The 13,868-nt window shown below is 33.7% G+C and overlaps 1 protein-coding gene across 2 annotated transcripts; it reads left to right on the forward strand.

The window, feature by feature from the left end:
• The first annotated feature begins 544 nt into the window (after positions 1–544).
• LOC146141371 (myc box-dependent-interacting protein 1-like) lies at positions 545–13,622 on the forward strand. 2 transcript variants are annotated; one of them, XM_083389900.1, is made up of 8 exons: positions 545–677; positions 3,323–3,403; positions 6,737–6,791; positions 7,126–7,220; positions 7,976–8,056; positions 9,614–9,736; positions 12,046–12,207; positions 12,674–13,622. In XM_083389900.1, the coding sequence occupies exons 1-5, from the start codon at positions 594–596 to the stop codon at positions 8,009–8,011; spliced, it is 351 nt and encodes a 116-aa protein (XP_083246026.1). In that variant the 5' UTR covers positions 545–593; the 3' UTR covers positions 8,012–8,056; positions 9,614–9,736; positions 12,046–12,207; positions 12,674–13,622. The 2 variants fall into 2 exon arrangements, with proteins under 2 accessions (XP_083246026.1, XP_083246027.1); XM_083389901.1 differs by lacking the exon at positions 9,614–9,736.
• The last annotated feature ends 246 nt before the right edge of the window (positions 13,623–13,868 follow it).

Raw genomic sequence — 13,868 nt, forward strand, 5'->3', positions numbered from 1 at the left:
TTTTTGTACAATGATGAAAAACAATTATGAAACCAGTCGTCAAAATTGAAATTGCAAACTGGGAGTTAAATACGGTAACTGAAGCACATTTTTGGCCGGGGGGTTTATATTGCTAACATTATTTGGTTTAGGTTGCGAGTAAGTGTTTGGGTTTGTCGAAGTATTTACCACTTTATTTATTTATTGCAGTTTCAATTTGGACAACTCTTTTGGTTGAAAATTGTAAGATTCTAGACTTATGCCGAATTTTAAAATAAGATTTATGCAAAAATATTTTTTGGTTTGAATTATTTACGGCCACAAATTACAGAATGCAATCTTGGGTTTTACAAGATCATGGGTTGAAAGTTTCAATTCAATAGGCTTTCCAGTTAACATTTAGACCACAGGTTTTTGAATATTTTTCAGAATTTTACGTACAATTAGCAATATTTTTTTATAATTTTTCAGGTCTAACATCAATTTACCATTTCCAAACAGACAGCAAAACTAAAATTCAGTCGAACATATGCTTTGTATTACGACATAGAGTATAAAATCAAAGAATTCAGTTGTGCTTTAAATTTCAATTTGTTCCATAAATTTGCGACAAAATGTCGGACTCTGGAAATAGAAAGGAAAGAAGCGCTCGGTTAAAGCGTAACGTCACGAAAATGGCTTTCAGAGGTCGGGAAAAGGTCAGTATCAAATGTTGGCTGCGTCAATTTACTAACTGTGTGCTAGTCTGCACTTGATTACACTTTTTGAGGACATCAGGTGTGCAGAGCCAAACTTTCAGGTGTGCAATTGTGTAATCATGATTTTATGCACAACGACGTTCCAGATTCAACCACATTTCAACTTTTTTTCAAAATTTATGTGTAAATTTTTTATTTCACAAAATAATCTATTCTCTAGCATCTGTTTTGGTTCATCTTGTGAGTTTCACATTGGAGTCTTCATACTTTGTTTTATCCAAGCATCTGCTGAAAAAACACCTAAAATCACCAAACCTCGCTTGTTTTTCAATAAGATTATAGTGTACACACAAATTGCTTTATAAAAATGTTGGGTGTGCACCTGCCACAGAATGCAGACAGGTTTTATAAAAAGGCTGAGTTGTGTGAAGATTCTGCACCTCCATTGTGCATGAAAAAGTTAACCTGCAAACTTAAGCTCCACACCCAAGATCTTGTCGAAAGGTTAAATCAAATGCAGACTCGGTCATGATTTTTTAAAGCAGGATTCCATTGTGTTTGAGTTATTAACTTTGTGTTGTATTTATTTTTTTACCATTACAGTAAATTGAAAAAAATGACCTTTTTAGGCGGATTTTTTTTTTAACAATAGTCTGAATGTGTCTTATATGGGGAATGTTTAAAGTGGAATCCCATGAGATTCTAGAACTTTGGATTTCGAATTTAGAACAACGAATCCAGAATATTGAATCCTAGTATATTTTTATTGAATTATTTAACCCTGATTTTGTTTGAACAGGGTTGTTCCTAAGAAAAAATTTACACTCGCCAGCAAGGCGAGCAGCTATCCATCAGCACTCGCCCAGACGGAATAACAATAGCCAAATTCGTTGGCACGCCGTTTGCAAATTGCGATTTCTTGGGTTATCGTTAACCTGTCTTGTGGTTTCTATGGGAAACATTTGTTTTTTAAGAGTCTGGTCGTTTATTTCCATGCATGGTTCAACAAATTATTGACCCATTAAGCAGTGAACATTTTTTACAGTCTTCAGTGAAAAAAATAACACTGACAATTTAGTAGCCACGGCCTGTTCGTTTATCATTTTTTTTAAAATGCTTGCACTTTTTTTTTCGTATTCTGGTTTTTCTATGCTTGAAGGACGTTTCACCACTGGTTGCTTCGCGCTAGAAACAAAACGCAAAACTTCGCCTAAAGTATAGTAGCTGGTTAAACAGCAAATAATCACAAAATAATTGTAAATTTACAACTACACCATTCTTTCACATAGTTAACAACTGTATGCACTAGAGTTTCTGTGCGGGGCTATGAACTTAAGAGAGCGCAACGACATACCTACGTAAACTAATTGGTAATTCTCAGCTGTATGGTTTTTAAAATACCAGAGTGTTCAGTTGGCCGTTTCGGTCTCTTAAACGTCTTAAAAAACACTGCCTACATATAATATAAGACATTTACATTCAAACTTATTGTTACCAAAAACTCCAGTAATTGCTTATAATTTTCTTATGCAAACAATTCAATAAATACAGAAAAGTAAAATTCTTATCGCTGGGAACATCGCAAGTCCAATAAACTTTTCCATGAGCATCAACGACTGGGTTAAACTTTTAAAAATTAACCTTTAAGTTAAACAATAAATCTCATAACTATTTACCACTGCAGCAATAGCGTCTTTGATTGTTTGCCGGTAAACGATTTTTTAAAACGGGACAAAGAGTCTTTATGACGATCTTACCACGGACAAAGAATCTTTAATACGAGCTTCGAACGTGACTTCGATTAAACTTATTATTTGTGTAGTGTTGAATGTATTTGCGCCTTGGTGTTTGAGAAAATAACTGGCGCTAAGTAATATTTCACTTAGTAGTGGTGCTTAACACAAGTTGAAATTTCCTGGCAATAGCCACTCGCCAGTCGGGATTTGCACTCGCATTGGCGAGCGGGCGAGTGCTTAGGTCCAACCCTGTTGAAGGAGGGCTCATTGCTCATACAACCCACAAGGCCCACAGTGTTAACCTGTGTATATTGTAATCAAAAATATATTCTAACAAATGTTAACATTCTTAACAACTGCTATTTCAAGCAATTTGGAAACTGTAGTACATGTCCAGCTTGTTAGAATTCAAGGTTCAATATTCTACTTTAAACATCCCTAGTCTTATACTTGAGTTTTTTAATTTTTAGTGGATTTGAATTTTTATAATAGAACATTTGCAATGAACCCAATTGTTTGTTCCGTTTTATAAGTAAGTCATGATTATTTGAAAGCGGAAACTTTGTCAGATTAACTAGGATTTTATAGTTATCTTACCAACTATACTTTACACACTTTACACATTTAAAAAAGAGAAATTTTAATCGGAATAAAACTTTTGACTTAGAGATTCAATCTTGAATATAGTTTCTTTGAATATTTCTTTTGAAATGAAGTCGCTATGGTTACTATAACTTGCAAAAATCTCACCATTCCTTGAGAAAATAATGTTTTTAAGTGTTCCTGTTTGATTTAAATTTTATGCTTTTTTCCTACAGTAGTATTTGTAATGAACCATATGGATTTGTTTTTACTTGTACGAGTCATTCTCTGCGTGTGTCATATGTTATCGTGTTTTGTGTTTTGCAGATGCTGCGTTCGCTCGGGCGCGGCGATGAAACCAAGGATGAAATCATCGACAATTACGTTCACCTTGTTACTAAGCAACAGGTAAATCTTGATTAAATAACAACAACGAGTCACTTCCTGCACTTTTGTCTCCAAAATGTTTAAAACCAGATTTGTAGCGAATTGGTAAATTTATATTTTGAAAAGTTGCACTTCAGCTAAATACATAATTATGTTTTTTCACTAACACTTGAAATATGCCGAAAGGAAGTTCCTATAGGGATTCTGTTGTTTCCATTCAATCAGAAAAAGAAAGCGAATAAATATCTGCAATTATTTTTACATTTGATTCTTTGTAAATATTTGTCTGATTCTATAAAGGATAATCAGGTGTCAATTTAAAACGACAAATTGTATTAAATCCTCGACAAGCTTTTGCACAAGCTGCTTTATCAGGTCAAAGTAGAAACTTTTAGCAAATGAATTTAGACAAATTTAAGCGCACAGCAATAGTATTTTTTTTTTTAGATAGTAATAAATGTATTGTCATTTATCCAGTGTTAATAGCGCTTTCCTTAAAACTATCTTTGGTAAATAATTTACAATTTTATTAAACTGTCATGTAGCATATCATGATAAGTTAAGATTACCAGATTATAAATGATTTGTTAATATTATCGCTAATAAGAGTTGCCACAAGTATTTTGGTTGTCTTTGAATTTTGTCAGTCAGCTTAAATTATCATTTCTTTCCAAATTTTCAACTATATTTTCTGTTGTGGTAAACTCGGCATCTAAGCTCTTTTGTTTTAGAATTATATTCAAAAACTATTGAGCGATCCAATTTAGTTTTTTTAAAAAACTATAATTTTTTCTTTGAAAAGTTTTGAATTTATGTCGCATTTGAAATGTTTGGACCAAGATTGGCAATTTTTAGGCCTAACATTCCAGCTTCATGGCCAAACTCAGAATGCTTTTGGACAATAGACATTTTAGGTGGAAATAAAAACTAGAGTTTCGAAATCACTGTCACAACAGTCATTTCACAAATTAAAATTTAAATAGTGGCAAATGGCCTTAATCGCCAAATTAGCAAACATGAATTGAGTTTCAAGTTACAAGCTTTTGAAAAGTATTTGAATTTTGATTTCTTACTAAGATTGGCACAGCAGCAAATCACTCTTATTCCTCAAAATACTTAATTTGAGTTACTTATGTTGTAAGTTATGAGTAGTGATATTTGGTGGAGATATGTGCTTGCAAATGCTTGCATTTCCCTGCGGTGACCTACTTCCAGCCGCTGCTGCATTTCGATTAATGATTACCTCAAGATATGTCCACTTTACAAACACATTCCAAAGCATTACATCATAGTGTTGTTATTCCATGAAACACGTTTGCTAATAACTAGATAGCTATAGTTTTTATTGCGATCAATTGGATCAGTTTGTAGTTAATTCTAATGTTATTTAGGGATTCCTTGTATGTTTAATTCTAGTTCTAATGTAATTTCCATTTTGACCCAAACTACTTAAAATGTACAATGGCGTTTTTAAGTTTCTCATTTGAAACAAATATCTGAACTGCAATTGAAATTACAGCCTAAAAATTGCCAATCTTGGTTTAAAAATGTTGTCATTCACATTTCTCAGGGAACAAATTGTAATTCCTTATTATTTTAGTTAATTTCTACTTTTGAGAATTCTAATCTAATTTGAAAAAAATTTTAAAGAGTCAAGATTTTAAAAAAACAGTACTTAATCAAGTTACAAGGAAATAAAGTGAAGATAAAACGAATAAAATGTAGTAAAGGAAATTAAAAATAGCGAAACGTATTTGCTACAAAAGCAGTCTATTAAGTCCCTTGCTTTTCACTCTAGCTATTATTGAAGTGTTCTCAAGTGTTACTATTATGATGTCACAGTGGTGTGTATTGTCAGCAGCTCATGTTTCAAACTGTTGTTGTTGTTCGAAAGTGGGATTCGGTTAATTAAGTCATCATCTAAAACCTGTTGCCACTTCAATCTCCATTTCTTGTAGCTTTTCGTGGATAGTTTGAAATCTGTTTTATATAATTTGTTAAAAAACATAAGAATTTAAAATGAGTGTTCTTGCTTTCAAAAATTCAAACTTAATGTAATGCAAAATAAAACTTAACCAATAGGTTAATAAACTCAAATACATATTCAACGAGCTTAATTGAATAAATATTTCAACATATCTGAAGGACACCAAGGCAACATTTATAATTTTAATAAAACACTAAAATATAAAACTAAAAACCAGCAAAGGCATTAATAAATAACCCACACCTTGTTATGACATTATCTTTGCTGAATTATGCTAGTGCTATTACAGTGGCTTCAACAGTTTGATATATATTAGTTAATTGTTGTTATCTTTGTTTTTGTAAATTAAATGCTTCTAGTTGTATTGCATTAATGCTTGTTTATTAATATTAATGCTTTTAGAGTCTAGATTTCAGTGTTTTGATAAAGAATTGATTATGTTTGAAGTGTTTTGGCAACAGTTAAGCTTTCTTTACATAATTAGCCACAAATTCATTTCAATGAAACCTAATGTATTGTATGAAATGTATTGCTCCAAAGACTAGTGTTAACAGTTTGAATTATTTGTTATTTCACCGCCACACAGTAAATATTAACAAAGATTATTGAAAGCATTCATTATAAAACTGTTTCAATCCTGTTGGTTTTTTGAAAATCTTAAGACCTCATCACAGTTAAAACAAGTATATAAAATTTAAAGAATAACTACAGTAATTTCGAATACATAGGTGTTATCTGGCTTATAATTTATTAGTCGGATGATGCATTTAAACAGCACTTCTTCACTGATGCTCCATAGAATGATGCCAGGTCTGCAGTCCAAAACAAAAACAAATCTAATTTATAAAACTTACCGTATATTTTTTATCATGTTTTTATTTTTTATTTTGGCCTCAATTGATCTAACAGTACTCAGATATGTAAAAATGAATCCCTTGTAAAAAAAATGCAAGCAGTTTAAGACTCACTTGAGTAAAAATGTTTCAAAAAATCTTCAATATAAGTTTTAACACTTTAACTGTATTCTTAGAATATTAGTGTTTCTTAACTTTTTTCACAGCGTCCCAAACACTGAGCTATACTAGCAAAGCTTTGCCAACCTAATTCTACCCGCTGAACATTTTTAAGGAAAAAACATAACAAATTAGTATTAACAAGTCAGATGTCTTTGTATTGCTTCCTCAATTCACTCATGATTTCCCCAAATTTTTAAATTTTGTAGAAATCTTGCTTGAACCAACCTCAATAAATCTAAGCATGTGGATTACTTTAGTCTTTATCCGACCAGATCAAATAACGACAAACTTTTAGTTCGCTGCCTATGGTTTGAAAAATCACTTTTTCTAAATATTTACTTGATTTTTCAGGTTCAATTTACAAAGTTCCAGCAAGATATGAAAAGATACCTGCAATCCATAATCGGTAAAGTTCATATTTTTGAAATTTCTACTGATTCATTAGTTTTGATTTTTTTTAACAAGATATTTTGAGAATTATAGTTGTTACATTTTATTTTTTCGCTTTTTAAAGCTAAATATTTAAACTGTTGATTTAAAAAACATATGCAAAGCCTAAATTATTTCTTAAAATTCACAAAAATATATATTCCGTCGCATAACAAGTAACAACAAGCATTCCCAGTTTCTGTAAAAAATATATTTTCTGAAAAAAAAAATTAAATTGTTTGCATGAGATTCTTTAAAACCAAAAGTGTTTTAGCTTTTTCAGGTTGCTTACCTTTTTTTTTAACTTTTAGCAATGCAGTCGGCAGCCAATGATTTCTATGCATCGCTGGGAGAGGTTTACGAAGACGGTTGGATGGGAAAAGATATGGTCGCAATACTCTCAAATGTAAGTGTTAATTGAAATAAAGTTGTGAGTAGAATGAAATACTGATCAGATGCTAGCTTGTGCCACAATCCACTTAACCTGGGTGAACTTTTTTCAAAACATTTCTTGTTTTATGCTTCTACACTTTTGGTGAAGTAATGCAATGAAGTATGTACCTTTGGTTCGTACAGATACCTGTAATGTATTGTGTAAATTTTTTAAATTTCGTATCTGTTTGTGAAATGGCCTGGACTGGCGAAGGGTGCGGCAGAAAAACCTACCGCATTTCAAACTAGGAAAAGATACAAAATTTATAAGCAATCAAACCATTTATTGTCTCATCTCAAAGTCAAAAGGTTACCATTTGATGTATTTATGCTTTAAAGATTACATCCTGTAGATGGCGCCCTCGAGTCACAGATTCCCCATTTTTAACGAAATCTTCCACAATAAATGCACAGTGTTCGCCAGTCCAGGCCATTTTACATACAAATACAAAATTTTTTTAAATTTGCGCAAAAGATCATTTACTTATAAAAACTAACATCTGAAACACAAATGGTAAGTCATTTGCTGCAAAGTTCCAATTCAACCTCCTGTCAGACTGCTACAGCTTTGGTACAGTGACAATTTAAAATGTGGGAGGTTTTTCTGCCGCACCCTGTATCATTGCTGCATTCAATCACAAATGCTGCCTGAAATTTTTAATCAAACTGTTATCGGGATGAGGTATGGACATCATACTTCCAACCCAATTTAATATTTTTATTTTTCAGACGACGAATCTTCTGCACAGTGACCTTCATGCCTGACTGAACACAGAGGTCATATCTGTCCTACAAGATCATGTTACTCAGGTTTGAATAAATTGAGTGTTTTACACATATGATTAGGGCGATTATTTTTTGACCAAAAAAATTAAAATTTTAACCTATTGGAAAAACATTGATTTAAACAACATGAAGTACTGCATTACTAGGGCCTTGGTTGAGTGGACAAAATGTTTTAGATTTTTTACTGACTGCCGTTATTTTTTCGGGTTTGTGCAAAACTCTTGAAAATGCTTCTAGATTTTTGTCATTTCAAAAAGACAAACAACTATAAAAATGCCAAAGAAAAGCAAGACCCTGGTTATTTTAGAAAAATTTAAACAATTAAGTAAAACTGTTGCCCTCACGATGCTTTTATTACAAATGGCCTGAAGAATTGACGATCGCAGTGAGATACAAAATTTTGTGGAACTATAATTCATCAGGAAATAAATTTAGAAAATGTGGAACAAAATATGGCCCCTCTTTTATAGGCTTATATTAAATAAATGCAATCGCAATAACTTGAAATTGATGTCGAAGCTCTTAAAATATATTTATTCTCAGTTGTTTTTAAAAGCGTTTAATCAATGATGTTTTATTTCTATTTACCTTCTAATCTTCATACTAAAATAGAAATCAGTACAAGCCATTCAATGATGTTTTATTTCTATTTACCTTCTAATCTTCATACTAAAATTGAAATCAGTACAAGCCACTTACCTGTCAAAATGGTTTACAAACATCAAAACTAAAGAAAGGATATGCCCAAATGGAAACACACAATAAGACCTAAAATGCAATTAGACTTAAAGCAGAAAAATCTATAAAACCATAGTATTAAGACCAACGACATAATAAAGCCAAACCCAGTATAATGAGCGACAGAATCTAAACTTGTCGGAATACGAAATAAACCTGATCGATAAGTCCTAAATTCATCGAAATAAGGCCTGATGTTGTTCTTATTTCGAGCTTATGGCCGGAGTCCGCCCAGATCATATAAGTTTTGGGAAATTGAATTTAAAAGTGGTCGTGAGGCTTCACCAAGTTTGACAACGTTATTGACCCTTGCAAACTATCATTGTTAATAGTCGCATTTGGATAATTCTAAATCACGTGGCACTGTTTAACGACAAATCGCATTATATCTTGACAAGATTTTACGCAACTGTGATGAACTAAAGCGATTCTGGGATAAAACAAGCCTGAACTTGCTGGCATCAATTTGTTGCAATAAACCAGGGGTTCCTAAACTGGGGTCCATGCGCCCCTTGGGAGTACGGAGCTAGTTTTAGGGGGTCCAAGACCTAATTGGAATGTTAGTTTGCATTACATCAAAATTTTTTAAAGAAAGGATTTCAATTAACAATAAAACATTTTTGCACTGAATCTATTAATACTTTATTTCACTTTCACATTATTTTGTCTGAAAACAGCAGACTTCTAAAGTTTATTTGTGTCGTAAGTTTGTGGCGTCATCTCTAAACATTTCTTTCCTACAGTGATCCACGCAAAGCAAAATATTTTTTGAGAAGTCTGCGGAAAAAAGTTGAAGGCACCTGCAATAAACTGAATAGTTGTTTTCAAAGTTTATTTTTTTAGTGCAATGAGATGAAGGTCAAAGTGAACAAGCGAGGTCGGAAGTTGGTGGATTTTGACGCGGCATGACGAAATCTCGCAAGTTTACAGGGAGCAAAAAAACTCGAGGAATCAAAATTATCTAGGGTGAGATTTCTATGTTACAACGACCACTAGTTGTTAAAATATATGGGCCGACAATTTTTTTGGCATATTTTGTTAATATTTGTGATACAAGAATGAATTTTAACCCATGCATAAATAGGGAGCATTATTTTTGTTACTTTAAAATGCAACCTACTTCTGTTTGGGCTTTGGTATTCTTACTATGTCTGACTACAACCTCCAGCCATTATCTTAAGATATATTCAAATAGTTCACAAAATTCTACCTTCTTCGATATGGACTTTGATATTCATTCTACGTCCAACTAGAACCTCCAACTATTATGTTAAAATTTTGTTCGAAACTTCTGTATGGACTTTGATATCTCTATTAAATCTAACTTCAACTTCAAACCATTACCTTAAAGATTCATTGGAATTTTCAAAATGCAACCTGCTTTTATTTTCCGTCTATCTACAACCTTAAGCCATTATGCACCAAAGATTAAATGTTTGTTTAACAAGTATAACACATAAAGAGCCAGTACACTGAAAGCCATTGCAGACTCTTCACCGAATCTGTCGATCAATGATGCAAGCAGGGCAGACTAGAAAAACAACAGTGAGGTTCGAACTAACAACCTCCGGTCATACCGGGACCGTCGCTCTACCAACTGAGCTATGCAGGCTCAGAGGGGAACGAGTCGAGAAACAACCATAGCACCGTTGCCTGCTGCATCCTGTTCGTAAAACAATTAGCCTGCAGTGAGGTTCGAACTTACAACCTCGGTCAAGCCGGGACCGTCGCTCTACCAACTGAGCTATGCAGGCTCAGAGAAGAGCTAGTCGAAAAACAACCATACGCCAATGCTTGCTCAATCTGTTGGTACAAGCAACTTCAATTGAAGGGGATCCACAGTACCATATCATTTATTCGATGAAACATATGTGTGTACATCTGTTTCATTGAACATATAGAGCCATTTTGACAATATATTTAATTTCACATATATTTACTGTGTACTTAAAAAAAGTTGTTTTTCAAGGCGTTGCATTTAAATATTAGGTTGTACTGAGTTGGTCTTAACTTATGGCCTACTTATGTTATAGGGATGTTCAAAGTAGAATATCGAATCCTTGGATTCGAATCCAGATGAGATTCGAATCCAATTCTGCCATTTATTTCGGGTAATTGGAACCGATATAATTTAATGTTTTACCGCCGACCGTCGCGCCTAATTGTACAAACGCGTGTGGTAATTTGGCCTGTCGCTGCGGCGACCAATGTATAGTGCTTGCTTTAAATGTAACCTCGTAGTGCAGTGTCAGCGTTTTTTCGGGCGACCAATTACCGCGTCTCGCGATAACGTTCGTCTAATAATTAAGTGTCAATCAAGCGTTATTGGGCGAGCGACTAGCGTGTAATGTCTGGTGTGGAGTTCGCAATTTCCCTAAATGCGTTAAGTTGCAAAAGTAACATAGCGTTGCAAAACGTGCTGGCCGTCCACAAAATGCGCTATGGGGTTACTTAAGGTCAACTTTAGGCCAATATTCAGGGAAGTTATGCAGTTATGCACAACGTAATTGTCAAGAATTCGTTATGTCAATAATAACTTTGTATTCTTTGCAGTACATCATTTGACTGCATAACAGATCATGTTAGTCAAAAAAGAAGCAATAAGACTTAACAATGCTTTCAAAAACAGGACCGAATTGCTTAAGACTTCTGTGTGCAGTGTTGCATTTGCTCACTATTGGCAAAAATATAAGTTTTGGACACAACCTGGACAGTTGACATATTCCAGTTTACAGAACGGCTTCAGATGACAGTTGTTAAGAATGTTAAACATATGAGAGAGTTTTTTTATTATAATGTACACATGTTAGAAAATTGTTTGGGCGATTTATTGCTGTGATTGTGGGCCCTGTAGGGTAGATTAAGATTAATCCCTTCCCCAAACAAAATCGAGGTTAAATAATTTAATAAAAATATACTAGGATTCGCTATTCTGGATTCGTTATTCTAGATTCGAAACCTATTATTCTAGAATACCTTGGGATTCTACTTTGAACATCCCTACTTATGTATTTGCAGCACAGAACTAGCAGTTTGCCTTTGTAAGTAGGCCTTTTAAAGTTTATTTCTACATTTGTTTTATAAAATGCCAACAATCAACAAACGTTCAGCAACTATGCGTATTTTTACATATTTGAACAAAATGGAGATCTCAAAACCTTTGAGTGGTAACCAAAATCAAACTATTAAAAAATGGAGTTTGAATAAACTTGCATTCCGCATATACTTTATGTTTTATTGCGGATTATCTTTTGAACACGATATTCACGTGATAGGCCCAGGATCACGTGACAGAGGCCCATGATACTTATGAGACGCTGAACTCATAACTTCATGAAGAACTTCCCGACCTTTTCGACTCGCGGGTCGTCCTGTGCGCCGACATTGTTACGAACATCGCAACTGCTGAGAAAGCTTTCTACAACGAACTTTCCGAGGTGAACTTTAAATTATTTTTCGATTGTCACCTTTCTTGTGTAAATTGTGAAAAGTAACATCACTCACTACATATGTACATTATTTAGCTCCGTATACATTACATTTAATGGATGTTATTATGCAAAGTGCCTCTTCTTACCTATTGTTCAATTTTCGTTCTCTAACCATGCATCAATAGGTTTTGGTTTGCAATATGTTTGCTCTAATATAAGGTCAGTTACAAAACAGTTGTTGTTATTATTATGGAAACTCTTGATAAACTGTGGGGTCAGATGTGACTGGTTGGGTCTCAACTCACCTACGGACCCAGTTTAACAACACTTCTTTAATTACCCCCGATGTAAATAAAACAACATCAGATGGGCTAGATTACAATTGTTGTAAACAGATGTGACGGGTTGGAATTCTTCTTTCAGTTGAAAACACGTTTATTAGCTTTTAAATTTTCATCTTGTGTGTTTGCAGGAGAACAGAGTGGATTTTCGCTTCTGAAGTTCGACTGATCTTGGATTGCTTCGAGCGACCAACAATCGTCCCTCCGTGATGCGAAACATTTATCAGCTTTCCTGTTGATGGAAGTGAACTGAGGGGCAGGGGCGGTTCCAGGGGATGGGGCAACACGCCACGCCTTGTATTATTTACCTATTGTGCGTAATTTTAGTTTTTTTTATTGGGTTTCTAGTATGTTCCATTTTGATAAAATGGTTTTAGTTGAAAGGCATCTTTGTATCTCATCGAAACTTTTGTTCAATCATTTTAATATGAAGTTCAAATGACAATTTATCATCTATGATGAGGCCTATTATTTAGCGGAATTTACCTGTTTACTTTATTATCCCTTATTTTGATACTGAAATGATTTTCTATTTCCAAATTTGAATTGGTTACCAAGTAATGTGTTTTAGAATGGTTAATTGATAGTTTGTCAGCCCGAAACCAGTGCTCAATTTTTCTATAATAATTTGAATTATTTTTTAAGTTGTTTTATGTTATTATGGGAGATATAAATAACAGTATCATCTGCGTATAAACTACAATTTATATTTCAGTTTATTGGTAAGTCATTGATGTAGATTTGAAAGAGGAGAGGTGCTAATATACGACCTTGTGGGACACCGCATACAGGCATCGACGGATTAGAAAGAGTTCTTCCTATTTTTACTATGCTTTCTCTGCCTTAAAAAAGTTTCTATTAGTTTCAAGGGTGGGTCTCTCATACCATAATGATTTGTTTTTTTAAGTAATATTTGGTTGTCTATGGTAGTGTTTCTTAAAGTGGTGAATGGCTCACCCCAGGGTGAATAAAATTTTTGCAGGGGTGAATAAGAGTGAACGAAAGTTCAGGAGCATCCTATAGTCACTAGTAAACAAGTTTCTGAAGTAAATCGACTAAAACCTGTTGTTCTTTGGTGTTTTTTTGCTTATTGTAATAGCTAAGTTGGTTTGCACTGAGTGTATAAGTTAGGCCTACCATATGTTCTCTTAGGAGGATTTGTCCCCCTTTCTTAAGAAAACTGAATGGTCCTCCGAGGACGCTCAAAAATGTCCAAATGTCCCCTTTTTCGCATTTCGAGTTAGTTGCTAATACTTATAGCAAGACTTTCAGGCGAGGCGTTGCATTTATTTCAAAAAAATACTTAGGCCATGAAAGATGCTGAAT

The sequence above is a fragment of the Ascidiella aspersa genome, chromosome 5, assembly GCF_963924565.1.
Source record: "Ascidiella aspersa chromosome 5, kaAscAspe10.2, whole genome shotgun sequence".
Lineage (NCBI taxonomy): Eukaryota > Metazoa > Chordata > Ascidiacea > Phlebobranchia > Ascidiidae > Ascidiella > Ascidiella aspersa.